The following is a 23662-nucleotide window of genomic DNA, read 5'->3' as shown; positions in this document are numbered from 1 at the left end:
CCAATATAGGTAAGCTATATTCGTTGATTTTGCAATTATATAAATAGATCTATGTTATTTAATAATACCCAAAACTTTTTTATTCTCACTTAAAAAGAAATGGGATTGAACATGTTTCATTAATTTGAAAATCTTGGTTGAGTACATTGTGATACAGGATTTCAAAGGCCTAGTTCTAAATTCAGTTTATTTTGATATTTGGTTTTAACAGTTATCATAGATAAAAAAAATACCTCACAAATATTGTTGTTATTGTTTAGTCATTTTTAGTCACGTCTGACTTTTCATGACCCTTTTTTTGAGATTTTCTTGGCAGAGATACTGGAGTAGTTTGTCATTTCCTTCTTCAGCTCATTTTACAGATGAGGAAACTGAGGCAAACAAGGTTAAGTAATTTGCCCAGGGTCACATAACTCGGAAGTGTCTGAGGCCAGATTTGAATTCAGGTCTTCCTGACTCTGGGCCCAGAGCTCTATTCACTGTGCCCACCTAACTGCCTAACTCACAGACATATATAAATCCAAATGGAAAATGTTGGCTACACTTACCAAATCATGAAACTTATTTTTCAGTCCCATCCACCAATCATGTACAAGTTTTTGTTGAAATTCAGCCAAAAAATTTCCATCTTCCCTGATTGAAGGGGAGGTGCAGCTAAGTGGTGAAGTGGATAGAATGCCAGGCCCAGAGTCAGGAAGACCAACATTTACTAGCTATGTGACCCTGGGCAAGTCACTTAACTCCTTTTTGCCTCAGTTTCCTCATCTGCAAAAAGGGATGATAATAGTAACACCTACCTCCCAGAACTGTTTTGAAGATCAAATAGTAATTGTAACGTGCTTAACACAGTGCCTAGCATATAGTAAGTACTATACAAATATTAGATATTGTTATTACTTATTATTGTTAGCGAGGAGGGGGATTTGTCTCTGGAAGTCAGATCCCAGGTCTTAAGAGTAGCTGCTCCAGGTGAGCAAAAGGAGTAAAATGGAAAGGCAGCTGGTCAGATGCAGGGGGAAGCCCTAGTTTCCTGGTGGTAGGAGGGTGTCCAGTGGGTTGGTGGGTAGGAAGACTCTTGGGAGCAGGACTGCAGATCAGAGAGAAGTCTCTAAGGCCACCCACAGCAGCAGCTGCCACTACCACAACCCTCTTGATAGCTGCTGCTGCAGCTGCTTGGTCCTAGATCCCCCATGGGCTCTGTTGTGCCTGCTCCTCTCAGACACTGTTTGCTGCAGCTTCTCCAGAACCTGCTCAAACCTCCCCTGGTCTCCTCTGTGGAGGTGGGTGGGAAGGGGAGATGAAAGCCCGGGTGGAAATCAAGAAGTCCACATTCTCAGGAAGCAGATCTCCCTTCATGGGACAGTCTGGCCACCTGGGACGACGAAGAGCCCTTTCACATCAGGATCCCATGAAGCACGTCTTTGATCAGTCATTGGTTATTATACCAAGCATCTCATCGGTCCTCTTTGAGTGCAAGGCTACTGGAAGGGTCTGGTCTCTGCTGCAAAGGAAGCAAGACCTGCCTCTCTGCTGCGTCCTGCATGCCTGTTCTAGATCAGTCCAATGATTCAGGCTCAGGATACGGTGAAAAATTCATGGACCATCAAATACAAAAACAATAACCTTATTTATAACGGAGGATTGGGCAGCTAGGAGGTACAATGGATAGATAGAGTGCTGGGCCTGGAGTCAGGAAGACTCATCTTTCTGAGTTCAAATCTGACCTCAGACACTTACTAGCTGGATGACCCTGGGCAAGTCACATAACCTTGTTTGCCTCAGTTTCCTCATCTGTAAAATGAGCTGGAGAAGGAAATGGCAAATCACTCCAGTGTCTTTGCCAAGAAAACCCCAAATGGGGTCATGAAAAGTAAGACACAACTGAAACAACTGAACAACCTAATAAAGAATTTAAAAGAACATTGTTTTTTGGGTTGGTTTTTTTTTTGGCTAGGCAGTGTGGTCAAGTGACTTGTCCAGGGTCACACAGCTAGGAAGTGTTATATGTCTGAGGTCAGATTTGAACTCAGGTCCCTCTGACTCCAGGGCCGGTGCTGTATCCACTGCACCGCCTAGCTGCCCCTAAAAAGGACATTGTTATTAGAATTAGGCACTGCTCCCCTTATACTTCCACATTTTCCAGGGCAGCAATCATGGGTCAGAAAGACAGCCTGTAAGGCAGTGGGAATGCCTCCAAACTTCAGGAATATCAATTCCCCACAGACCGGAAGTTTTATATCACTGTTCCCGCAGATGGACAAAATCCAAAAAACACCTTCCTTGCCTTCCCAGAGGGAAATTATCCTGCCTGTAACATGTAACCAGAGGTCCAAGCATTATACCGCCTTGATTTCCCAGGGTTGGGAGGAGGTGAGCAAGAGCTCCCCATCACATCCATCCCGCCTTGAGAGAGCAGGGTTTGCCTGTCCCTGTTGTAGTCTGAGTACTCTAGGGGTTTAGATAGTGATAGTGGGCAGAATGGGCCAAGCGATGTATAAGGTGCGCACTTTGGTCATGGGGAATGGAGAGACAGGACAGGAGCATGTGAGGTGGGCAGAGAATGACCACCTGTTCACTGCCTGCTTGTCAGGGAACCTCAAATGTACTTAACCATCTACCACAGCCTGCACTGGGCTCAGGCAGGGGAAGGAAGCAACTCCAAGCTCAACGAACAGTTCTTCTCTCATTTCTAACATTTTCTTCATACGCCACCAGGGATCATTTTTTTGTATCTCTAGATTGTGCACCTTTCAAGTTAAAGACCATTAACCTTGTTAGTATAAATGAATGGGAAATGTTCTATTTGTGTCTGATACACGTTAATCAACTTTTAATTAGAAAAGACGTGCCTTTGATTGCATATGTATAACCCATATCAGATTGCTTGCCATCTTGGGAAGGAGGAATGCGGGAGGGAGACAAATTTCAAACTCAAAAATCTTACAGAAAATGAATGTTGAGAACTATATTTGCATGTAATTGAAAAAATAAAATACTATTTACATTTAAAAAAAAAGACATGCCTTTGCTTAAAGGATACATACTTGTAACCCTATGATGGGCTATGGAAATCACGGAAATAGATATGATGACTCGTAGGATCTTTTCTTTCCAGGGTCAGTCCATTTTCTATTGGACATATAAACTCTAATGTCACAATGAAAACAAATGTTTTGATAAGCAACATGGCCTAATAGAGTAGGGTAGAAAGAGCAGGGTAATTGGAATCAGAAGACCAGTTCCAAACTTTTAGCATGTCCTAACTGTGTGACTCTGGACAAATCATTTAATTTCTCTGTACTTCTATTTCCTCATCTACAAAATGGGGATGATAATACCTGCACTGCCTACTCCACAGGACTGATTTAAGAAAAGTACCTTGAGGGGCAGCTAGGTGGCGCAGCCCTGAAGTCAGGAGGACCTGAGTTCAAATGTGACCTCAGACCAAACACTTGACACTTACTAGCTGAGCAAGTCACTTAACCCCAATTGCCTAAAAAAAATAAATAAATAAAAGGGAAAGTACTTCATAAGCTGTAAAACACAACATAAATATGACATTATTATAATAAATAATAATCTGCATAATTTTTTATAATATAGCTAAGCCTAGATAAAGCCATGTGTATTCACACAAAGTAGCAACCACTGAAAATAAGCCGGTTCCCCTGCCATAGTTTTTCTTGCCATTTCATAGAACTTTCATATGTGTACCAATCTTTTTTAAAAGTGACCTTTCCCAATGACCAACCACAATTCCAGACGTACCATGACGAAACATGCTACCCTTCTCCTGACAAGAGTTCATGGACTTCGAGTGCAGATTCAGACATATCTTCTGGACAATTCCAGAACTGGTTTTGTTTGACTATGCATATTTTTAAAAGGATTTTGTTTTTATTTTCCCCCCAGTTGAGGGGGGGGATGAGTGGAAAGGAGAGAAAGTAGACTTTTGTTCATTGAAAAGAAATTTTAAGGATGTGACTTTTCCTACTCTTTTTTTTTCCCTTCAATCATTCCCTTAGGACTCTTGGCATACTTATTCCTTCAGGCTATGCCTCAATCTCAGATTTTCAGATTGCTTACTGTTCCTCTCTTTCATCTTTTTTTCTCTTTCAGTCCTCAAGGAAGTTTTTTCCCATTACATTCTTTGGAGCCATCACCTGGATAGCCATTTTCTCTTACTTGATGGTCTGGTGGGCACATCAGGTAAGATCACCTTTGATTACCTGCCACTTTCTCCATTTCCTGCTTCTGGGTCTAGACTGCTGAGGTTGTTCTCATGGATGTGGGATGGCACAAGTTACATATTCTTCCTTATATTTGCCTGTGGCCTCAAGGCCCCAGGTCCCCCATCTCTGGCCTAGGCTGTTGAACTTTCCATTTAATGGAAATAAAGTTTATTGTCCATGTTTATAATACAATGAAATTTCAAATTTCTTCTAGAGCAGAAGTTTTAAACCCGGGGTCTGTGACTAGGGTTTTTTTTTAATAAATATTTTGATAACTGTATTTCAGCGTAATTGGTTTCCTTTGTAATCCTATATAATTTATTTTATGCTTTTTAAAAACATTATTCTGAAAAGAGTCCTATAGGTTTCACCAGATGGCCAAGGGGTCCATGACACTAAAATAAGTCATGAACCCCTGAGTTAGAGGGCAATAAAAATAAAGGTGTAATTTTTCCCATCTACATTCATAGATACCCAAAAATCTATCCATGGAGCCTTTTGTGGACCCAGGTTAAGAACCCATGGTATAGAATTAAGTACAGTTAATTTTGTGAAAAAAACATGTTCTGGAATACTCTGTTATGAGTTATGTTACTTGTGTCTGTTCTAAATGGAAGGAGGCCACTCTGCTGCTCAATATCACAGGGAAATTTGTGAGTGATGATAATTATATTAATAACTCTAGTTTATGTAGCACTTGACTATTAACAAAGAAAAGACTTTTTTTAACTCAGATTTGCTCACAGCTTCTAAGAAAAGGCTGGAGGCAGACTGTGAAGGATTAGAGCTGGTAGACTTATAAGGAGATGCCTATGGGATGTCCAAAGATGACCCAGACACAAATCAGTTCTTGACTTTAAATAAAAGAGGAGAAAAGCCATACCTAGAACAACACAGAATGTTACAGAAGGAAGGGAACTTAGAGGTCATCTAATCCAACATCCTCATTCAACAGATGAGGAAACTAAGACCCAGAAAGGAAAACTAACTCAACCAAGGTCACAGCTGATGACACAAAATCCAGACTAATATTCAGTCCTCTTCATGCCCTATTCCTGCTTGTTACTGAGACCTTGCAAGATATTGTGAGATAGAGAGAGAGCACTAACCCTTCAAATATATTCCCATTCTGAAAATGGAATTGTTTTAGTCATTTAGGTTATGAGACATCTCTTATTCTGAACTTTTCCTCCTGTTCAGTTTTTATTTTATTTTAATTTTATTTTATATTTATATTTATATGTTTATATATAAATTTATTTTATTTATTAATATTTATTTTTATTTATTTTATATTTATATATTTATAATACATTTATATATTTGTTTTATTATTATTTGTTTTATTTTAATAAGTAACCATTTTATGAAATGTTTTACATCTAGATTATACTTTAACCCTCATTAAAGAGCATGGTAACCTCTAAAGTCTTTTTATCTCTAAATCCATTATTCTCCTCCATGAAGTCTTCCCAAAGAAAGCCAAACCTTCTCTGATGTCTTTAGCATTTATCCTTCTATTGCACAATTAAGGCCTTACTGTCTGATTGCCTGTTCTATACAATTTAGTTCCTTCTTTGTTTGGCTCTGGGATCCCATCAATGTAGGTGATTCCTCTGATCAAACAAGCTACAACCTATCCACACCTTATCATCCCATGCCATTCTAGGACATGTCTTCTCAATGAATCCTCCAGAAAAGAGCTAGCTGACATGCTGTGAGCTTTATCTGAATCTTCTAGTATTCCATACACATGCCACACTCAGAGTATTCATCTGTTATCCCTCGTTCTCGTTATATGATCCCATGCAGTGCCAACAGAGGATTCTGATAAACCAGCTCGCTGGACTGCCCATCATTTATGTATCAGTTTAAGCAATGAGATTTTTCATCCATTTTGCTCTTCCTGTATAGACTGTCAGGGCTATCATTTCTGAGTGACTATAATCTCATTCAAATCTGGCCTCAGACACTTCCTAGCTGTATGACTCTGGGCAAGTCACTTAAGCTGGTTTGCCTCAGTTTCCTCATCTGTAAATTGAGCTGGAGGAGGAAATGGCAAACTACTCCAGTATCTTTGCTAAGAAAACCCCAAATGGGGTCATGAAGAGTTGGACACAATTAATTTCACTGAGGAAGCCCTGTAGTACTCATAGACTTTATGCAAGCAATATAATATCTGTTGGCAGGAGCATCTCATGTGCCTAAACATATGCAGAGAATTCTTATTCCACTTGTACTTTGTGTAGACATCTCTCACAATGGTAGCAAACACCTTTGGCACATGTGTGTACACACACAAACACAGGCACATACACATATATGTACACACTTGCTAAAGGTATTACTATGTTGATATACAGATAGATATTTTATCAAATTAAAGGAAAGGATAAAGATAAGATACTTTTATAATTATAGCAGCTCCAAACTGCCTTATTTTTTTTTTAATTGATATCAAGATGTCAGATACAGATATCAGGAAATGGATAGAGCTAAAGACAATGACACTGATTATCTCCATTTCTTGTAAAAGTTTAAATGATATAAAGGAGTCATTACAACAAGGAAACCAAAAGAACCCACAACAGTTCTTGACCCACAGACATTTGATATACCTGACAAGGAGCTAGTCATAGAAACCAAAGACAACACTGTTTTAGAGTACAACCTTATTGACAAAGCATTACAGAGAAGGGAGATGAAATATTGGGAATGGAAAGCAGTGTTTCCTTCACAAAAGAGTGGAGAGCAGCAGAAGGGAAAAGGAGTCTTCACAAAACTTCATATATGACTCCATTAGGCCAAATTTTATTAAGAGTACTTAAAGATTAAAGCAAGAGGGTGACAAATAGAAGCAAAATGGAACTATAACCATTTTTTCTCATTATCAATGGCAGAGGAACTGTCACATTTGGCCTCTCAGGCCTCAGTACTCAATGTGCTGCATGAAGTTGTTTAAATGGCTCTTAAGAAAATGAAGTTGGAAAGAGGAGATAGACCAAGCTCAAAAGAAATCCATGTTGAAGGTGGTGCAGTTCTGAAAGCATTGAGAGATTAATTGTCAAGATATCTCATAGGAGGAAAAAAATTGAGAATTTTCTTTGATTTTTGTATTTAAAGGTGGAGGACTTTAAAATGCATCTGTGCTTCCTTTGCTTTACATAATCTCAAGGCAAGGTCTTAACACTCCAAAATAGACCAAATGGGATTTAATGAAAACTCAAAAGCTAAAGAAAAATACAACATTAGTAAAATGCTCTGCAGAAAAACCACTGAGTATTAAGCATAATGTACTGAGCCCTCCAACAAGAGGATAAAAAAGCAATTTTTGTTTACTACTAATAGGCCTCTGACTACTAGTTGTACTTCACTTCAGCTTTCTTATTTTCCTCTGTATTGGCAAGCATCATTGATCTGCCTAAGAAATCTTTCTTGTAACAGCCATTATTTCCAGAATCCCATGAAGACATTTCTTGCAAATACCTTTCAGAAATTATTCCCTTTGAAGGATGCTTTTCAGCCTACCCACTTCCAGAATGAATGGAATGCTTGTCATATTTTTGTGGTGAACAACAATACAAAGAAAACCTAAGCATATTTTATTTTTTCTTATAATCAATCACAGAAAACAGGTGTTCAGTAGTTTAACAATAACTCCCCTGTCCTCCCCCCTCCCACCCCCACCGCCTAAAAAACCAGGTATGTTACATTTCATTCCTCCCCCAGGGTTCTACTCTACCTTTAAGGTGATTGGAGGATGTCCATACTCCCTGCCAATGGCACTAACCCCTGCTGATGGTGTTTCCCCAACTGTAGTTATCTAAGCACTCCAATTCCATTTTACCACTTAATAGTCAGATTTACTTTTACATAGGAATATTTACTTCAAATGTATAACAAGAGAAAACATATAACATTCCTATCCCCAGTACCTAGAGGCATAATTCCCTCCTGTTCCACCTTATACCCTGGAGAAGGGAAGAGGATTCGGTTCACAGTTTAGCACAGTCTCATCAAATTTCAAGTCCAAAGGCCACCTTAGGTTCCAGTCCCAGAGCACCCTGTCTTCTCAGGGCTTCCCTGCTGGGGTGGCTAGCTGCACATCTAGCTTGGTATCCTGGCTCTAAAGCTGTCATGGCTCAAATCTGGGTCTCTTGGGGATCCCATCACCTGCTCCTAGAAATGAAAAGGACAAATGGAACAAAACAAAGCAAAACCCCAAGCCTGTTTTTTGGAGTTATGAGAAAAAGGAAAGGGAAGTTAGCCTTTCCCATCCCACCACTACAGTTCATGATGCCCTGGCTGTGGATGACCTTGGACCTCCATCTTTCTCAGCATCAAAAGAAAGAAGAGCATGATTGTTCAGTTCCATAATTTTAAAGATGCAACTTATTCTGTCTATGTAGCCAATGGAAAGAGCTTACTCCCATACAAATGATAATGAACAGCAGAATGACTTCTCTTAGAAATACATCCTGGTATTTTCCACATGACTACCTCTAAAGCCTCAGTTAGATTTAAAACCCAACTTCCAGCCAATTTCTACCTCTTCCTTTCTCTTCTCTCCTCTCCACAATGATCACATTGCAGAAATCATTATCCCTTGCCTTGATGATTATGAAAAAGGTAAGAAATTAATTTTTGTAAGCAAAAGTTTCACCTTCAAATGATGCATGAAAATAGTCTCTTTACACACACACACACACACACACACACACACACACACACACACACACACCGCTCTCTAGTTCTGAAACAGTGAGAACTGAACCAGATGGTTTTATGGGAGTTTTATCAGCCCTGATTTTACCAAAATACAAGCAATTTGAATAATCCAATTCCTCAGAAGTTATTTGCAGAAAATATCACTCTTATTAGAATTCTTTACATATTTGTTGGGTCTCCCTTCTAAAATTTCATTCAATATTTAGTTTCCTCTTGTTAAATTACTAATTTTATGAAGAATGGAAATCTGTGGCAAAAACTGCCACTCATATGAGTGGAGGACAATTAATTCTAAGAATCAGGAAAGTTTTATGCCTCGTTTGCCACCCCATCGTAATATTGAATTTTTGCTATTACTTCTTTCATTGCTGATCTGATCCAAACAAGGAGAGGCAGCATGATTTAGTTACCAGAACTGCCTTCTGGTCCTGGTTCTACTACTAGAGAAGAGGAGGCTCAGAGTAGACATGAAAGCTATCTTCAAGTGTTTAAAGGGGGGTCATAAGAAAGAATAATTATTCTTGTTTGTTTGGCCCTACAGGGAAGAAATAGGAACGAGGGATGAAAATTAGAAGAAGGCAAACTGAGCCTTGATATAGGGGAAAACTTCCTAATAAGTAGAGCCATCCAAGAGTAGAATCAATCTTCTCTGAAAATAACATGTGTCCCCGCTCATACCCCATTAGAAATTTTTCAAGGGCCACATTACGGTATTCTTTCTCAACTATGCGATAGACTAGATGACCACTGAAGTCTCTTCCAGATCTGAAATTTTGTGATTGTGTGACCTTAAATAACTTAAATAACTCAAGTTATTTTACTCCCTCTAAAACTTAATTTACTTTTCTATAAATTAGGGATTATACATATATTTTATGTATGATGTCATATATATGTAAAATCTATTTCATAAGGTTGTTGTGAGAATCAGATGATGTCTGGATATGTCATTTGAAATCTTAAGGTACTATATTGATGAATGATATTTATTAATAATTAAATGATAATAATATGTTGACCTTTCAAGGGCCCCAGTTTCCTCATCTGTGAAATGAGGGAGGGAGCTATTCTAGATTGTGTCTAAGGTGCCTGCTAGGCCTAACAGTCTGCAATTCTTTGGTTTCTTCATCTATTTTCTCAAAGCACTGGCTCAGTCCAGTCAAAATCTAAAACTTTGACTTGTCCAAAATTGATCTAATTTATTCATTCAACAACCATCTACTGAGCGCCTTCTTTGTGCAAGGAACTGTGTGAGATGCAAGAGAAGACACAAGAAGAAAATGTAGTCCTTGAGTTTTAGACCCATAAATGAAATGGTGGAGATAAGTGGATAATTCCCTGGATGAAGAAATCTGATTAAAAAGTTTCACAAGTGATCTTGGAAGAGGGAATACTTAGCAAAAACCCCAAGTTCGTTGATGTAATTGCATTCTTGCATCAGCAAAATGACAACCTGATTCTTTTTTTAAGTACAAGGTTGTAGGAGTGCCAGGAAAATATGGCAAATTAATTTTAATGCCAGAAGTTAAAGGAATGCAAATAAAGATTAACAGTCCGAAGTGTTTTAAGGATGGGTTCTAAGCTATTAGATATGACTCATGAAATGAATCTATGAATGATTATAATCTGTTCCTTGGTGATATTGGGCTAATGTTCTGCTTCACGAAACACTGGTAGTCATTAAGTAAGATACTGAAAACACAATATAAAATGTTATTCTGCCCTTCTATAAAAACTGCATTTATCTACTTACCTCATGGGGTGGTTGTGAAGGGTTTTGTAAAGCACCTTGAAAATGACAGCTATAAATTATTCTCCTCACCTAAAACATTGCATGCAATGATAGTCACCACTCCTCAAGAAAATATAATGTAGATGAAAAAGGCCAAAAGGAAAGTAAGTAAAATGATCAAGGATCATGAATAAAACAAATCTGTCATTTTACTGATAATGTATCAAGGGCTACCCTATTCCCCATGGCATGGGAATATCGTTGTATGGTTCAAAAGAAGGCAAAATAGATACCTAGCTTCTTCTCTACCCATCCTTCTCCAAGGAAGATTTTATTCTCTGCAAGAGAGAAAGCAGGAAGACTCCCACTCTGCTCTCCTCAGAGGGTACTGGGCTAGAAGTATATTTATCTGCTCCCTTAAATGTTGTTAGCCTAAAGAATGTGATTTTCAGTATTACTGTGCAATAACCTAAGAGAGGAATGAGACATGGCTAGCTGGGCACCCTTCTTAAATGGAAATTCTAGGTGGAACTATTCACTGAAGGGGCAGAGGGTACTTTCAATGCATGAATTCTAGGGCTAGAGGGAGGCTTCAGGATGAGGAGATGGGGCATGGTAGAGGAAGTTCAGTAGCCTGGAGAGGAAAAGCTGAAGTATTTATATGAGTGTAGGCTGAAGGTATCTGAAAATTCAAAAAAACCTGGGAAAATATACGAAGTGATGCAAAGTGAAATGAGCAGAACCAGAACACTGTACGTAGTAACAGCAATACTGCACAATGATCGACTGAGAATGACTTAGCAATACAATGATCCAAGACAATTCCAAAGGACTCATGATGAAAAATGCTATCTACCTCCAAAGAAAGAACTGATGGAGTCTAAATGCAAATTGAAGCATACTATTTTTCATTTTCTGCATATTTTTGTGTTTTTTTTCCTTTGGATCTATGTTTTATTTCACAACATGGCTAATATAGTAATGTGTTTTGCATGTTTGAACATGTTTAACCTATATCAAATTGCTTACCGTGTCAGGGAAGAGAGAGGCAAAGGAAAGAGAGAGAAAATTTGTAACTCAAAAAAAAATTTTCTTTTGGTGAAGCATTTGGGGTTAAATGACTTGCCCAGGATCACACCGCTAGTAAGCTTCAAGGTCTGGTCTAAGACTGGATTTGAACTCAGTCCTCCTGACTCTAGGGCCAGCGCTCTATCCACTGTACCACCTAGCTGCCCCCTAAAATTTTTTAAATGAATGTTAAAAATTGTTTTTACATGTAACTGATGAAGAAATAAAATATTATTTCAATTCTAAAAAAATAAGTTTCCAGATGAATTGTTATATATACACATTTATATTACATATATATGTGTATATATATATGTATATATATATATATATGAAAAATCAAGAAAGGGTTTGGTAAATTCATGAAAGATTGTTTTATAAGGAATTATTCAAAGAAATTAGTGATGTTTGAGGTACACCTCTGGCTTTGGCAGTTGACATCATAAGACGAAGTTTTCAACAGAACTTTTCTTAGTGTTACTGAAAGTTTCAGACTGGTATTATATTCTCATTGCTTGTCTCAAAGAGACAGATTTAGATTCTCTGTAAAGAACCTTGGAGCAAGAGCCATCCAAAAATGGAATGGGCTGTGTTGGGAGATGGCATATTCCCCCTTTATCTGGAATTTTAGTGACCACTTTATGGGGATAATAGAGGAGATTCTTGTCTAGGGTTTAGAAGAGATCACCTCTGAGGTCACTTCCAATTTTGAGATTCTGAAACTGCTTTCTCTGTTTTGTCTTATGGAACACTGGAGGAGACACTATATTAATCTCAATAACACTTCTTTTTTGCCTGAAAACTTTCAAACATTTGAATTTTCCCAATCTACTGGGTCTGAAGTAGAAGCAGCATAACAAAAATGGATAGAGGGCTGGCCTCAAAGCCAAGAGGACCTGGGTTCCAAACCTGCCTCTGTCACATACTAACTATGTAACCATGAGCAGGTCGCTAACCCTCTCAGTGCTCCAGACAACTCACCTCAAGCTATAAGTTTCATAAGAGGTGCTGGCCTGCATTAATAGAAAGAGTTGCCTCACCTGGGAAGTCCCTACACCAAACCCACATATCTAAAAAGATCGTCCTTCTCAAATGGCTGGCCATGTGAAATGCAAGTTTTATATGCTTTTATATGCTTTATATGCTCTTGCTTGTCGAGTCAAGTCAACAAGTGTTTATTAAGCACCTACTATGTGACACTGAGCTAAGCACTAGAGATACAAAAAAAGTTTAAAAAAAATTTTTTTTAATTAAAAAAAATTTAAATCCCTATTCTCAAGGAGAGGACAAGCAAAGATTTGGCCTCAAAGTACATGGATTTGAAACCTAGCTCTGCCATTCACTAGCTATTCCACTTGAAAAGGATAATCCTTACAGATCCACCTAATGAGTTATAACTAATAACTCAAAACCCATCATTTTAGAAATAATCTCTCTGAGATTCTTTCCTGGTATAGAGGGGAAAGCACTGATTTAGAATCAAAGGATCTAGGTTCAAAACCTTGCTTACTATTTTACCACTTACTATCTCTGCCTAAGTCACTGAAACTTTATGGGCCTAAAGTTCCTTATCTATAAAAACAAAATCTACAAAGGAGTCAAAATGATCTCTAAGGTGTCTTTCAGATATAACTCTAATCATCTTTCTTGCCCACCACCAGCACATCTAGGTGGCACAACGCTCATGTGCACATTTCCAAATCTTATTGTCTCCTTTCAGATAAAAATTACCCAAGGGTGCATTGATTAGGTACTGCTGTCAATCACCAAATCAATGATGCAGAGATAGTTATCTGCAGAGTTTTATTATGCTCAGAGCACAGGCTCATCTTTGGGAAAAAAGTCAGAAAGCCCAAAGCATCAGCTTCAGCAACCTGATATAGAATGTGAATATTTAAGCAGCATAGAAAAATGGAATTTTACAGAGAGCAGGAGGAGAAGATAAGGGTATATATGTCTGGAAACAAGTAAAAGAAGGCAGCAGATAAGGATACCTGCCAAATAGTCAACATAGGAACTTTTGCTTCTGACCCTCAAGCTTCCAATGTCTAGAAGCTCAAAATAAAGTCTGAGGCAATGTCTTCTTCTTATCTTAGTGGTGGCAAAAAGTTTCTCTCTTATAGTGGCAGCAAGAGGCCTGAACCAGAAAGACACTTGCCCCACCTTAGTAATAACACAAACATAAATATTAATATACTCAATCATGTTTCACTTATTGTAGTCCTACCTTAATTGAGATCATTCTCAATTCTCATAGAATTTGGTGGGCAGATATATGTCTTCACTTGTAAAATTGGGGTAATAATAGTTACACTGACTACTTCACAGAATTGCTGTGAGGATCAAATGAGATGATTTATATTTTGCTTTGCAATATACACATCATAAACCATAAAATACTCAGCATTCAAATGGGTCTGTAATCTAATCAAATGGGAGTATTCCAAGAGTGTGCTGGAGCCAATTCTTACCAGCTCAGGAGAGCTGATTGTGAAGTTTTCAGTGTGAGCATTTATGCCTCAGAATTCAGAAAATACTATCGGGTTTTTGTTATTGTTGTTGTCGTTGATTGTGATGTTGTTGTTGTTGAAAGTGATGGAGAAAATGTCAATAAGACAGATTACATTTAAAAGTGTGTTGTGGATACTTTTTGCAGGGAGGGTGGAGGTAAAGAGCCTGTTAGTAAACATTTCGTTATAGGGCGTTCTCTCAAATGAGGCAAATTTCAACTCTTCTATTCCTTTCCATCCTTTGTGCCTTTTCTTCATGTTCCTTCATAAGTTCACTGCCTAATGTGATGGGAATTTTCCTCATTTTCTCCTGGTATCACTAGAATACTAATGGAAAACACAGGCTGTCTGTCATTCTCAACACGTGACCATTTCATCATTGTCCCTCATACATGTTTTCAATTACATCATTTACACTGTTTTTCCTTAGTAATTGCTTATTTATAATGTGTTACAACCTGCCCAAACCCACCACGTGTCTCTCCATTGCCCTTACAAACATTACAGGTATTTGATATACATCCCTAATCTCAGAGAGAATATATCCAAAATAATAGGTTTTGAGTTTTAGCTATAACTCATTAAGTTATGTCATGGAGATCAAGCTGTCTACAAAACTTTCCTTCTTGTTACTGAGTTTCAGACTGAGGGCACAATTGACCTTCTCTGTCTAGTATTAGCAATGGGGAGGTATGTTGTAAAGCATTATTCAAATGTAAACTGTTACTGTTATTATTATTATCACATTTAGGTAGGAGAAACAATTGGTATTAGTGAAGAAATTATGGGCCTCACCATCTTAGCTGCTGGGACTTCTATCCCTGACCTCATTACCAGTGTCATAGTGGCTCGGAAAGGACTTGGGGATATGGCAGTGTCGAGCTCCGTTGGAAGCAATATCTTTGACATCACGGTGGGGTAAGTAGAACTTGTGCTGTTGAATTCACAGGGGAATAGCTTTGCCTCATTCTGACTTTTTCTGCCTGGATGCACTCACAGATAAAACAACAATCTCCAAACATGAGGCTAGCTAGTCAAAAATTAAAAATGTTAGCTAAAAGCAAAGAGTCTTCACAGCTGATATGTTCTGCTTTCAGTCTTGCTACATAAATAGGGTACTAGAGTCCCCGTGAGGTTTGAATATTTAAGGAAACCTTTGGGGAAATTTCACTTACTCAAAAAAGTTACAAATTCCTACATTGGTTGTATGTTATAGAACAAAAGAGATTCTAGTCTGTTTGAGATACTTTTGCAGTTTTACTGTACTCATTTCATTCTAACCCCAGAGAAAATTCCCTTTGATAGCAGTTGGAATTTGGATCACAAGAAGACTGAGACCTGTATCCAACACAAATATCCATTTGTCCTCAGAAAAAAAAAAAAAAGAAATGCTGGTATGACTTGAAGCTTCCATTTATATAAATATGTTCATGGAAATGTTCCATGACTATTAAAAATCAGAAAAATTATAGGTCATGTTCCATTTGCATGGCCTGTAGTTGTCATTATAGCTATTTTTAGGGGCTGGAGGGGAACCAGGTAGAAAAGAATAATTCTCTTTATTATCTAATTTTTCTTATCAGAAGTTAAAGTGCTATCATTTTATTAGTGCTAAATTCTCCTCTAAATGCTGTATCTTTGAGATTACGTCCATTTTCCTTCATTTTTGTGATTCTCTTCTCCTACCACATCCTCTCCAATAGATGTACAAACAAACTATACATGTCCTTGGTTACCAATCAAAACTGTTATTCCAGCAACTACCTAAAATCAGATTCAATAGCTTCCTGGAGTGTTTCCACAAAATTTTCCTAAATTGTACTTTCCCTTTCTAGAAACATAGCCCAAAACAGAAATCTAAATAAAAGAGGCACCTCTGGCCCATTTTATTCAAAATCACTTAATGTTTTGAGGTTTTTTAATCCAGTTTTTTCCCCAGAAACCAACAACTTTCATCCTAGTATAACTGGGAAAAAGAAAAAAACATTGAATTTGTAGTCAGAGGTCCTGGGATTGAATCCCAACTCTGTTAAATGTATGACCTTGGGCAAGTCACTTATGTCACTTAACCATTCTGGGTCTCATTTTCCTCCTTTGTAAAATGAGGGATTAGACTAGATGAGGTCTACAGTCCCTTCCAAGTTTAATCTTCCATGTTCTACATTCTAAGCTTCCTTCTGATGCCAGACCCTGTGATTCTGTCCTCTTTTCACCAGTCATTTCCTGTCCACTCCTTTGTACCTTAATGTATCATAATGTTAAATATCTTTTCTTGTTAACAAGTCATGTTCATTCCATGTGTTCCTTCCTGAGAGCTGGTAACATTTCTAAAGCTTCTTTCTATCCCCTAACAGCACCTAGAGTAGTGACTTTCCCATAACATGAATTTGTTCAATATGAATGAATAAATGAATGAATGAATGAACGAACTTATCCCATCCTTCCCTACTACCATCCCAAATTGCCACCAGCTCATCTAGATAGCATAAAGCTTGTGTCAATATGTCTAAATCCCATTGTCCCAAGAATAAACATAAGCATTAATGATAATGATGATAGCTACCACTTATATATCACTCTGAGGTTTGAAAAGTACTTTACTCACGTTATCTCATTTTATCTTTGTAACAGCCTTGTAAAGTAGGTGCTAATATTATCCCCATTTTACTGATGAGGAAACTGAGGTTGAGAGATGTTAAGTGACTTGCCCCAAATCAAACAGCTAGTAAGTGTCTGAGGCTGGATTTGAACTTGGGCCTTCCTGACTGCAGGTCCAGAATTCTATTAACCCTTTCCACATGCAACCTAGATACATATTAAAATGTCAAACTACTTTAAATTTGCTGAGGTTTTGCCTTGTTTAGTATTACTCCCAATTAACATATGATTTGGTGGGTGGGGAATTTTCTATAACCACAAAATATTTTGCTATCTATTGCTTGTCTAATTTTTATTATTGCCTAGTGACCCTGTTTTGGATCTATTTTCTGTAACCGAAAATATGAAATATTTCCTTCACAGGAGAGAGAGAGAGAGAGAGAGAGAGAGAGAGAGAGAGAGAGAGAGAGAATGTCAAAGTAAACCGATGCCCTGAAGTCTAACCCTAATGCATTTCAACTTAACTGACTAGAGTTAGTCAGGAGTATGAATGTGACAGCAAGAAATAGCGAGTTCAGATCCTTTTTGAGGTAAATAAGCATAAATCTTTTTTTAAAAAAATCAAGAAGGGGCAGCTCGGTGGTACAGTGGATAGAGCACTGGCCCTGAAGTCAGGAGGACCTGAGTTCAAATTCGGTCTCAGACCAAACACTTGATACTTACTAGCTGTGTGACCTTGGGCAAGTCACTTAACCCCAATTGCCAAAAAATAAAATCAAATCAAATCAAGAAAAAAATGTAGATTTCCTGGTAATATTGTACTTGCCAGATATCTTGCAAATCCAAACAAAAAGGCCCTTAAATTAAAAAGGATGGAGGAGGGAAGACTGTCTATATACCTCAAGTTACAGAGAATAATTTCAAAGAAGGAAGAAGAAAACTAGCAGATGAGATACCTGGATACAGGAGACATTTTTAAAAAGCAGCCACCAGTAAAACCTATGGCCTCAAATGTCTATAATATAGACATTTAGTATGGTACAGACCAGGGGTGGGGAACCTGCGGCCTAGAGGCCCACCCTCTAGGCTGCAGGTTCCCCACCCCTGATAAAGACATATAGTATAGACTATATACATAAATTCTTCAAAATTAGGCAACATACAAAAGAAAGGTCATAAGTCAAGGAGACAGATTTGACCTCATAGGTATCACTGAACTTTGATAAGATGAAATCCATTACTGGACTATGGCTCTGGACGTGTATATCTTATTCAAAAATAAAAAGATAGATAAGCTAAGTACACTCAATAAATAGAGAGGTAGCCATTGCATTGTATATTAAGAAGGTGTATTTGTGTAAGGTAATCCAGGAAATAGAGGGAGAAACAGGATGGAGAATATTTGTTTAAAAGTCAAACAGAGGAAGAAATAGAGATGATTTTGCAATCGCAGTGTACTATAGACCACCTGTACAGAAAGAGGAAATAGATGAGGAGTTTATGAAAGAAGTCACACATACAGGGGCATGATATAGTAGTCATAGGGGGCTTCAATTCTCTCTCTCTCTCTCTCTTTCTCTCTCTCTCTCCAAAAGCAGAACAGCTACTATCTTTTTTATTTGCTTTAGTGATCATTCCATCCTTCAAAAGGTAGAGGAACTAACAAGAAGAAATTCTATTCTGTATCTGATCCTGAGGTAGAAAAGATATGATCTCTGCCTCCTGGGGAAGTGAGCTGCTCCATGTTAATGTTTGTGAGGAGAGGGACCCTGGGAATTCATCTTAGACTTGTGGAAAGCAAATTTCAAAGAATTCAGAGGAAAAATAGGTAGGATTCCATAGACGAAAATACTTGAGGACTAAAATCCCAGGCCAGGGGGGATGAGAGATGCTCAGAAATGAAAATTTAAAGACACAAAGGGAAACAACTCCAATGAAAAAGGGGAAAATGAGATTTGATTGAAGAAACTTATGAAAGTAAACAGGGAATTCATAAACCAACTTAGGCTTAAAAAAAGAAATGTATAAAAGGTGGAACAAAGGATCAATATAAGATCATTGTTACATATAACAGGCATCTAGGTGGCACAGTGTATAGAGTGCCAGGCCTAGAGTCAGGAAGACCTGAGTTCAAATTTGGACTTAGACACTTAAAAGCTTTGTGGCACTGGGCAAGCCATTTAACTCTGTTTACCTCAGTTTCCTCATCTGTAAAATGAGTTGGAGAAGGAAATGGCAAAGCACTTTAATATCTTTGCCAAGAAAACCCCAAATGGGGTCACAAAGAGTCAGACATGATTAAAACAACAACATTGTTATATTAAAATGTTGTCAGGAATGCTGAAGCTCAGAATGAGCTGAGGCTGGTAAAAACATCAATAAAGGGGAATTTTAGCTATCTTGGGAGAAAACAGAGCCTCAAAAACAGGACAAGATTTTTATTTAGGGTGGATGGGATGATGATAACTTACAACAAAGAGAAAGTATTACTGCTCAAATACTTTTTTCCTTTTGTTTTCTACGTAAAGAAAAATAACCTCTAAACTAGAAATGACAGAACCAAAATGACTGACAGGTAGTTGGTACCCAAGATATATAAGCAGATAGTTGAAATGAGCCCCCCAGTTGCTTCTAATGAATTCAAGGTGCCCAGCTCAGATTAAAAGAACTGTATCCTGAGAGAAATGGGGAATGTGACTGCTCAGCCACTGTCAGCGATATTTGAAAGATCATGCAAAATTGGTGAGGTACCACAGGATTGGAGAAGGGAAAATGTACCAATTTTCAAAAAAAAGAAAGAGAATAGAGTCTGCAAACTATAGGTCAATTGATTTTGATTGCTAGGAAAATTCTAGAGTGGATCATTAAAGAGATGGCTTGGCAAATATCTAGACAGAGAACCAACGCCTACAAAGGGCCAGCATGGCCTCAGTAAGATCAGGTCATTCCAGACTAATGTAATTTCATTTTCTGATAGGTTTACTAAACTAGCAGATGGCTGGAATTGCATGGATATAATTTACCTAGGTTTTAGCAAAACTTTTGATAAAGTATCTCATACCTTTCTTGCAGAGAAGATGGGGAAATATGGATTAGGTGATAACAAACCAGATGGATTCAGTTCTTATTGGTGGACAGATTCAAAGAGTAGTCATTAATTGTTTGATGTCAATGGTAGGTCTCTAGTACAGTACCTAGGGACCTTAGCTTGCCCTATACAGTTTAATTATCAATGATTTGGATAACAAATGGCAGACTCATCAAATGTACAGGTGACTCAAAGTCAGGAGGGATAGGTAACACAGAGAATGACAAATCACAATCCAAAAGCATCTTGAAAAGTGTTGGGACAAACTCAAATCGATATGCAGGCCATGTGTTGACTTAGAAAACCACAAATTAACATTATCTATGTTGTATTTATATATATTTTATTAAGTATTTCTCACTTACATTTTAATCCAGCTTAGCCCTGGGGTTTGGGGGACCCCTTCATGGCAGCAGGATGTGAATTTGATACCACCAGGCTAGAGCACTGGACTGAATCTATTAAGATGAACTTAAATATGGAGCAGCTAGGTGGTGCAATGGATAGAGCTCCAGCCTTGGAGTCAGGAGGATCTGAGTTCAAAACCACCCTCAGACACTTGATACTTACTGGTTGTGTGACTCTTGGCAAGTCACTTAACCTGATTGCCTCACCAAAAAAAAAAGAAAAAAGAAAAAAAAGAACTTAAATAGGGATAAATGTAAAGTCTTGAACTTGGGTACCAAAAAAAGTCATTTTCACAGGTGTCAAACAGGGACAGACAGCAAAGGGGCTAAAAAAAACCTGAGGGTTTCTGGAGAACTCAATATGATTCAGCAGTGTTATAGGGCAGTCAGAAAAGCTGATGTGATTTGGGGCTACATGAAGAGGGGTATAGCTGCCAGCAATAGGGAGGTGCAATAGCAGTCCCATTACCCACTATCCTCATCAGACCTAGTTTGGAATATTCTGCTCATTTCGGCCCACCACATTTTAAGATGGATGTTGATAAGCTGGAGAATTTCCAGAGGAGGGCATCCAAGATGGTGTGTGAAGCCTAGAGAAGACTCAGGGGAAATATGATCACTGTCTTCAAGTATTTGAAAGGCTGACATTGGAGGGGGGGTTAGATTTGTTCTGTTTGGCTCTATGGTACCTAATCAGGAACAACAGGAGGAAGTTATAAAGAGGCCAATTTGGAGTTAATGTCAGCAAAAATTTCCTAACATTTAAGACTATCCAAAAATTGAATGGCCTGCCTGGATGACCACTTGTCAGATATGGGGGTTCCTTTCATAGGTGAGTTGGATTAGATGGCCATTGAAGTCCTTTCCAAATCTCAAATTGTGTGATACCTTGAGACTCCTGCTACACTGAGAAGAATCCCAGGGTCTAACTTAGAATCAAGCACTGGTTGGCAGATGTCAAACTGAATAATATCCTATCCACATACCTCTGTTCAGTTCTGTCATCTCCCAAAGAAGAGCTGAAGTTGCCTTAGATTTGGGCAGTGATAGGGAGCGGGAGGAGAGAATCTTCTAGAGACTAGAGTATCCTCAGGAAATGAGGACCTGGTGTAGGTCAAGCCCAGCTCAAATGGTCCCTTGGAGAGCTGCCTAAATTTCATGGCTGTCATATAGGTTCAAATAACTCATTAGAATATGCAATTTAGAATAAGTACCCTACCCAGCTCCCTAGGCTGTTCTGGTTTAATAGAATATCCCTGAGGCCAGCCAGGAATCAAATCAGCCTTTGCTATTTATTCCCACCATGTATTTCATCACTAGAATTCACCTCACTATTAAACTTCTTTTAGCTTCCATCAGCAGAATAAATTTTTTCATATTTTTACAGCAGCTATTAGCTGATATTGTTCAGTCATTTCAGTCATGTCCATCCCTTCGTGATCCCATTTGGGGTTTTCTTGGCAAAGATACTGTAGTGGTTTGTCATTTCCTTCTCCTGTGAATTCATTTTGTTAAGCAATCAGAGGTTAAGTGACACCCCCAGGGTCACATAGCCGAGGCTGGATTTGAACTCAAGTCTTCAGATGATGATCAGATGATGGATGCTGACTATTGTTTCAATCCTTGTATCCCCTGTCAGTGCTTGAAGCAGTTTGATTTATGTGTAGTGGGTGTTTAATCAATATTTGGATGGATAGAAGAATGAATGAAAGATGCTACTCTGAAAATAGCACATTGCTTAACTAATAATAATAACTCATTTATATAATGCATTAAGGTCTAGAAGGTCTTTCTTTACAACACTGTGAAGTAGGTAGTACAAGTATCAGTATCTCTCCTTTTTACAGACAAGGACACTAAGGTAAGTGATTTGCGCATGATTATAAGCTAATAAACAATTTAGCCAAAATTTAAAACCAGGTCTCCTTAGTTCAAGTTCAAAACTCTTTTTACTATACCCTAATGCCACTCCAATATTTTCTCCTTTAACTCATCACTCACTTCCCAGCTCCTTCTACTTTGGTGGTACTTAGTTGGCCAAATTGGACTACAAAGCTGCCTTAGCCTCCTGACATGTTGAGAAATTTACCTCTCAAAAGAGAGAGAGAGAGAGAGAGAGAGTGAAATTTACTTCACAATGACTTCACTCCCTGACACAAATAGTTTTTGTGGGGACAGGAGTGGTTCAACGTTTTCTCAACCAAATTTCTATTCCTCCCAAGCCCTACTCCAATTACAAACTTGGAAGTAAGTATTCATAAGGATTGTTCATTGTGACATCATCTCTTTATATTTCTATAATCACATCAAAACTTAAATTTAGAAAATTTAGCTAAGTTCAAATGAAATTCATAAATCATTTTCTGCTGTGATTGAGAATAAATTCATTGCTTATCTATAGAATTTTTTCCTTTGAATCCCCACAAAAAAAATTGTCTTCCAATCAAAAAGGAATAAAGTCATTTCATTCCCTGACTTTCAACTCAGTTCCAGTATAGTAAATCAAAAAAAACAACATACCCTTCCAATGAGCTTATGAGATTCTTCATTTCCTTTGAGAGTCTTTTAAAACATATTTGGTCACTACTTGTCTCCCTCCCTCCCTACCCTCTTGTCTCTGCTTCTGTTTCCTCACAGACTCCCACTGCCCTGGCTCTTATATTCTGCTATTCACAGATTCAAACCAGTGACAGTCAGCAGCAATGGTCTCTTCTGTGCCATCGTTCTCCTCTTCATCATGCTGCTCTTCGTCATCATCTCCATAGCTCTCTGCAAATGGAGGATGAACAAAATCCTGGGATTTACCATGTTTGGCCTGTACTTTGGATTCCTGGTGATCAGTGTCCTCTTGGAGGACAGAATCATCATGTGCCCCATCTCCATATAGCTGGAAAAGCCATTTCTTAAATAAATAATTGAGACAGCAACAGATGGTCCCCAATCCCTATCCTCTCTCAGCCCGGGTCCTCTAAACCCCCTGAAGAAGAGGCAGCTAGCACATAGCCCTATATTTTTGTAAAGCTTATGTCCTTAGCTTAAGGAGGGATGGATTCCAAGTTCACTTCATGTGCTGCTGCCTCTGTCACTGACTGTCACAGCCACACAGAAGAGACAAGGGCAGTCATTTTGTGGCTTTTCTCTACTCGCCACTGACAGGTCGTACTCCTCGCTGGTCGGAGGTACATAAAGCTATAACAATGTGAGCTATAATGCCAGTTATATGTATACATATATATATATGTATACATATACAAACCACCAGTTTCTATGTATTGTACCTCTCTTTCCATACAAATATT

At 38.2% G+C, this 23662-nt stretch overlaps 1 protein-coding gene across 1 annotated transcript in view; it reads left to right on the top strand.

Moving 5' to 3' along the window:
- The window catches only part of SLC24A2 (solute carrier family 24 member 2), a 301039-nt gene extending 277789 nt beyond the window's left edge, over positions 1 to 23250 (top strand). Inside the window, exons 8-10 of the mRNA XM_027859099.1 lie at positions 4120 to 4209; positions 15022 to 15188; positions 23001 to 23250. Coding sequence (XP_027714900.1) covers positions 4120 to 4209; positions 15022 to 15188; positions 23001 to 23250 — 507 coding nt within the window. The remainder of the gene's footprint in view (positions 1 to 4119; positions 4210 to 15021; positions 15189 to 23000) is intronic.
- The last annotated feature ends 412 nt before the right edge of the window (positions 23251 to 23662 follow it).

The sequence above is a fragment of the Vombatus ursinus genome, unplaced genomic scaffold, assembly GCF_900497805.2.
Source record: "Vombatus ursinus unplaced genomic scaffold, bare-nosed wombat genome assembly UNPS02014158.1, whole genome shotgun sequence".
NCBI classification, from domain to species: Eukaryota; Metazoa; Chordata; class Mammalia; order Diprotodontia; family Vombatidae; genus Vombatus; species Vombatus ursinus.
Note: the sequence above shows the minus strand (reverse complement) of the source record. Positions and strands in the feature narration are given on the sequence as shown.